General features: G+C 44.2%; 1 protein-coding gene across 1 annotated transcript in view; it reads right to left on the bottom strand.

Annotated features, from left to right (window-relative positions):
* Positions 1-293, bottom strand: part of dnajc8 (DnaJ (Hsp40) homolog, subfamily C, member 8) — a 35,612-nt gene extending 35,319 nt beyond the window's left edge. Inside the window, exon 1 of the mRNA XM_048613287.1 lies at positions 146-293. Within this exon, the coding sequence (XP_048469244.1) occupies positions 146-235 (90 nt within the window). The 5' untranslated portion in view covers positions 236-293. The remainder of the gene's footprint in view (positions 1-145) is intronic.
* Positions 294-5,798: the final 5,505 nt, after the last annotated feature.

Here is a 5,798-nt window from a genome sequence, read left to right as displayed (position 1 = left end):
CCCCCCCTCTCTCCAAGCTCCAGGCCTCAGGCTGCAGCCGCCCTTTCCTGAAGAAAGACAGAAACCGCTGGGCGCTGAGCCGGTCGAATCATTTCCCTTTCAGTCCCTCCTCTTCCACCTTTCCCAACCGGGCGACCGCCTTTACCTCGGTTAGGAAGAGTTTGAAGGCCTCCTCTCCGCCGGTATCTACCCCGGGGGCCAGGCTGCCGGAGGCCGCTCCGCTCTGAGTCGCCATTTTGCCGCCGGCCGCCGGCTGCCCCTGGTGAACCACGTGACCCACGCCGCTACCCTCCAGGTGGCGCCGGTGAGCGCAGTGACTCCCCGGGATGATTGACAGGTGCCCAGGCTGGACTGGAACTGGCAGTGAACAGAGGGTAGCAATAGAGACAACAAGGTGCAGAGCTGGATGAACACAGCAGGCCAAGCAGCATCACAGGAGCAGAAAGTCTGTCTGCTCTGCTCTGAGCTCCTGTCAGTCCAGGCAGTGGGTAGAGGCACCATCATTTATCTGGTCTGCTGTGCTTTGGGCTCAACTCCTGTTCGTCCAGGCTGTGGATAGAGGCAGCAGCCCAGTCTTGGCTCCTATCCAGACTGAATATGGCAGGGAAGCCCAAGCCAAAATGCTGTACTATATGTGGGAATTCCTAGATGCCTCTGCCATTCTGAATGACCACTTCTGTAGGGCCACTTATGCCAACAGCTTCAGCACTGAGTCTTGGATCAAGAGTGTCAGCCAGAGGCACAGAAGTGCATATGTGAAGTTGAAGACTACATGTATAGTTCCATTCCCGAGGTGATCACCCTGCGGACGAAGAAGCTGCAGGCAGAGGAAAGGAGCCAGGCACGCAGACAGAAAAGTCCAAGAGGGCATCCCACTTAATAACTGTGTTTCTGTGTTGGAAAATGATGACAGTGAGGGTTCCACTGGTGAAAGCAACAAGGGAAGAGTTCATGACACTGTGAGTGGCTCAGCTGCACAGCAGGGAAAAGCAAAAGTCCAACAGATGTCGGGGTAGGTGACTCAAATAGTCAGGGTGTAGGCAGATGTTTCTGCAGACGCAGACGTGACTCCAGGATGGTGTGTGGCTTCCCTGGGGCCAGGGTCAGAAATCTCCCTGGGGGTCTGCAAGGCATCTTAAAGGGGGAGGGTAATAAGTCAGAGATCGTGGTACAAGTTGATACTAATGATATAGATGAGATGAGGTTGTGCATCACGAATTCAGGGAGATATGCAGTGGATTAAAAGGTAGGACCTCTAAAACTGTAATCCTTAGATTAGTCCCAGTACCATGTGCTAGCGAATTCACAACTAGGAGCACAGGTCAGAAGAATGCATGGTTCAAGAGTTGGTGCAGGAGGGAGGGTTTTAGATTCCTGGATCACAGGAACTGTTTCTGGCATCAGTCCTGGATCCTTTATTGTTTGTGACATATATGAATGATGTAGATGAGAATGTGGAGTTGATAAGTAAGCTTGCAGATGGCATGATAATTGGTCGTACGGTTGGTGGTAAGGAAGAAGGTCTTAGGTTACAGGAAGATGTAAATGAATTGGTCGGATGAAATTTAACCCTGATAAATGTAGGCAATGCACTTTGGAAGAAGTAACAGGAAAGGGGAGTACTCAGTGAATGGCAGTATGTTAAGAAGCTCAGAGGAACAGAAGGACCTTGGGAGTGCTTGTCCACAGATCCCTGAAGGCGACATAACATGTTAATAGGGTTGTTAAGAAGGCATCCAGGACTGTTGCCTTAATTAGTCATGGCATAGATTATAACAGCAGGAGGGTACGTTGGAGCTGTACAATGTTTTGGTTCGGCGACGGCTGAAGTACTGAAGTTCTGGCTGCCACACTGTAGGAAGGACTGGCAGGGATATACGTTTATCCTGCGCATAGACAGCATGGATGGGAAGCAATTGTTGCCATTAGTTGAAGGGTCAACAACGAAGGGCATTATGTTAAGGAAAAGCCAGGGAGGTTTAGAGGGGATTTGAGGAAAAATGTTTTTACCCAGAGTAATGGGAATCTGCAATGCATGGCCTGGGAGGATAGTAGAGGCAGGAAACCTTACAACCTTTAAAATGTATGTGGATAATCACTTGAAATGTCATATCATTCAAAGTTATGGGCCAAGTGCTGGAAAGTGGGATTAATGGAAATAGGTTGTGTAGACTTGATGGGCTGAAGGTCCTCATGTATGCTTTGTGACTCTATAAGCCCAGACCAGACATCTACCCTTATCTGCTGCCAGAACTGAGAGGAGTCAGGCTAGACTCCAGCTGATGGTGCTACATTTATCCACTGTCACTGCAACACATTTCATCAGTCCAAACAGAATTAAATCACACCACGTGAAGCCAGAGCCTCTCAAATGTCTTGCCAGTGTTAACCCATTCCCGGGCAACCACCCCACTCCTGTGCAGTTGGGAAGCGATTTTCAAAACTCACTTTTTTGAGGATGACTTACAAACATTGTCAATTCACCTGTGGAATTTGAAAAGACGGGTTCACAATACCAGATAATATTGATCAATGTCAGACTGCAGCAAAGAAACAACAATTCCAAATCATCAGGCAGCATGGAATGACATGGAGAACAGAACTGGAGATGTTGCTGGTAGCTCACAGTTGCAAACAACTCTTAGCACATCTAAGAATCATGCTGGATTCCTGGGATCCTTTCTTAAGTCCCTCTGTGGAAGGTTGCATACCCCGGTTTCCAAAAATCTCTGACCTTGGAAAGGAAATGCTGCTAATCAGTGAGTTCCTGAAACTTGATCAATCCCAGAAACAATCCAAAGAATCTTATCAATAACGCAGACCCAATGGAATTTAAGACACTGTGACCTTCTCTTGGAGATAAATTATTTACAGTTTTGCACATTGTGAGAACAAGTGGAAAGTGAAAATATGTAAAGAAGTCAGATATGATTCAGATTGAAAGTCATTTTCCTTGTGCCCTAAAGACACTGATTCTCTTGGGGATTTATGATTCCAAGATTGCTGGTCACCCCAGCCTATAACTCATCAAATTGGCCATTTTTCCATGTGTGTCTTGATTGTGGCTGCTATTTAACCACAACACATGTAAGACCAACCTATTCTATTCAGCAATTAAGATCCAGAATGCTGGGGAGCCTCCTGAGCATCAGAAAACATTTTCATAAAAAAAACTGATGAAAAGTTATTGACTGGAAACATTAAACTGGTTTGCCCCCACTACCCCTTCCCCCACAGGTATGTCTAGAGCAAAGCCTGGGACAAGGGGTACAAAAAGGATCCATTAATGGGGGTCCAGGGCAGTAGAGGGCCAATTGTGCCTGGCTTAGGGCTAAGACAACTGAGCTCAGAATGGGTTGCGGCTGGCGGGCTCGGGTCAGTGTGTGTTCACCGAGCTTAAGTTAGTATGGGATCACAGGTCGCTGTGCTTGGGTCAGTGTGGGGGTGTTGGGCTAATCAGAGTGGGGTGCTGGGCTTAGGTCAGTGTGGGAGTCTGAGGGTCTGAGATAGGACTTTGTTTCTTGGTTCAGGGACTGGGTCCCAGACCAGGAGCAACCATAGGGCCTATGACTTCCCTCCCTGCCTCTGGTCTAGAGTTGTCACGATTTTCTACAGACCAAGTAATGAACCTCTCATTGACATGATTTAAGACTTGGTTCTAAAATGCTGGCTACAATGTTTTAATGTCCATTTTCCACTGGACTTCTCCTTGACAAGGGATTGGTGACAGCCTAGTGATATTGTCACTGCACTGTTAATCCAGAGACCCAGGGAATGTGCCAGGGACCCAGGTTTGAATCCTACCACAGCAGACAGTGGAATTTGAATTCAATAAGAGAAAAGTCTGGAATGAAGAGTCTAATAAATGACCATTACTAATTGTCAGCAAAAACCCATCTGGCTCATTACTGCCATCCTTACCTGGTCTAGCCTACATATGACTCCAGTCTCGCAAGTAAGTGGTTGATTCTAAACTGCCCTCTGGCCAATTAGGGATGGGCGATAAATGCAGCGACAACCTCATCCCGTGAATGAATAATAAAAAAAATCCTAGTTGCTCTGTGATAAGCCAACCTCTCTGGCTCATGTTGTGATGGTCATGGTACACTGGTGTCAGATAGGGAACACTTGATTATTGACCCAGCAATGGTGATATACATTGACCTGAGGATAATGTTTGACTTGGAGATGATGGTTCTCCCTAACTTATGCCGAATTGGAGAGTGCCTTTAATGCCTAATAGATAAGATGTTAAACTCTAAGGCTCTGTGTCTCTGTCAAGTTGAATGCAGAAAAAGGATCGTGGCATGATCCAAAAAAAAGCAGAGAGTTTTCACAGGAACCTAACCAGCATTCCTCTCTCAACCAATATCAAAAACAAGCTTGACATTTCCCTTGTTTCTTTAACTATTGCAGAACATTGTATATGCATATTTACTGCAGTGTAACCACACTATAACTATTTAGATTCCCATAAAGTGTGAACAAGCAATAGTCTAAAGATTAACAATTACATTATACATCCAAACTACACTTGAGACTTCAGACTAACTGTATGCAGTGTTATGAAGAAGATCATTCTGGAACACAAATATTATGTAATACCTGAAAGCCAGTGCTATAACGTCACTCTGAGGTCTAATTCCAAAGCATGCTTGATGTTCAGTCATTTCCTGCCTGACCATTAGATGGTGCTTTATACAGTTGAAGAAAAAGAACAAATCAGTACACTTGCAAACACTCTTAAACTGATCAGCAGCAATTTTAGATGGATTCACTTCAGATAATAATACAGGTTTCGTACTTGAACAAGGAACATATTTCACTTATCGGTTTAGTTTTTAATTTGCTATGTTATACAATGCATTTTCAATTATCATTTTTTGATTCAGTTGTAAAAAAAGTTGCACTAAATGCATGCAAACTACAATTAAGCAACTTAATTATGAATAGATGTACTCTACAATTATTTACCTAAGGTACTAGTCTTGATCACAACTGAATTGCAAACTTTCTAATTATGGCAATGGGGGTGGGATTCAATTTCCTTCCTCATTTCCTGAAGATGCTGAAACATTCCAGTTTCTGGTTGAACTGGGAATGAAGACACAGATTAATTGTTGTTCATCCAATAATCAAGATTCTGAGGTCAATAGTCATTGTTAAACTGGAAAGCTAGGGGAAGAAAGAAGAAAATGTAGTAGGTATACATTCCTTCAGTCAACATCCAGGAACCAAAATGAGATTCATAATTATAGAGTCAGCAAATCATAAAATTTTACAAGATGGAAGCAGGCTATTCAACCAATCGCATCTCTACTGGCTCCCAAAAGAGCTATCAGCTAGTCCCGTTCTCCAGCCCTATTTCTGTAGCCCTCTAAATTAATCACTTTCTAGTATATATCTAGCTCTCTTTTGAAACTTCCAATTGAATCCACCTCCACAACTTACCTAGGCAGCACATTCCAAATCCTAACAACTCTCTCAGTGAAGACATTTCTCCTAATCTCACTCTTAGCTCTCTTGCTGACAGTCTTGAAATTGCGACCCCTAGTTACAGATATACCAACTAGTGGAAACAGAATATCCTTACTTACCGTGTCAACTGTTCATAATTTTGAATGCCTCAGTAAAGTCACCTCTTAAATTTCGTTTCGCCAAGAAGAATAAGGTCAATTTCTCTAATATTTCTTTGCACCTAAAATCCCTCATTCCTGGTATCATTCTCATAAATCTCCTTTGCTCTCTCTCCAGGGCTTTAATATCCTTCCTTTAATAAGGAACTGAACACAACACTC

The sequence above is a fragment of the Rhincodon typus genome, chromosome 27, assembly GCF_021869965.1.
Source record: "Rhincodon typus isolate 14 chromosome 27, sRhiTyp1.1, whole genome shotgun sequence".
NCBI classification, from domain to species: Eukaryota; Metazoa; Chordata; class Chondrichthyes; order Orectolobiformes; family Rhincodontidae; genus Rhincodon; species Rhincodon typus.
The sequence above is the reverse complement of the archived record's forward strand: the minus strand, read 5'-3'. Positions and strand labels throughout refer to the sequence as shown.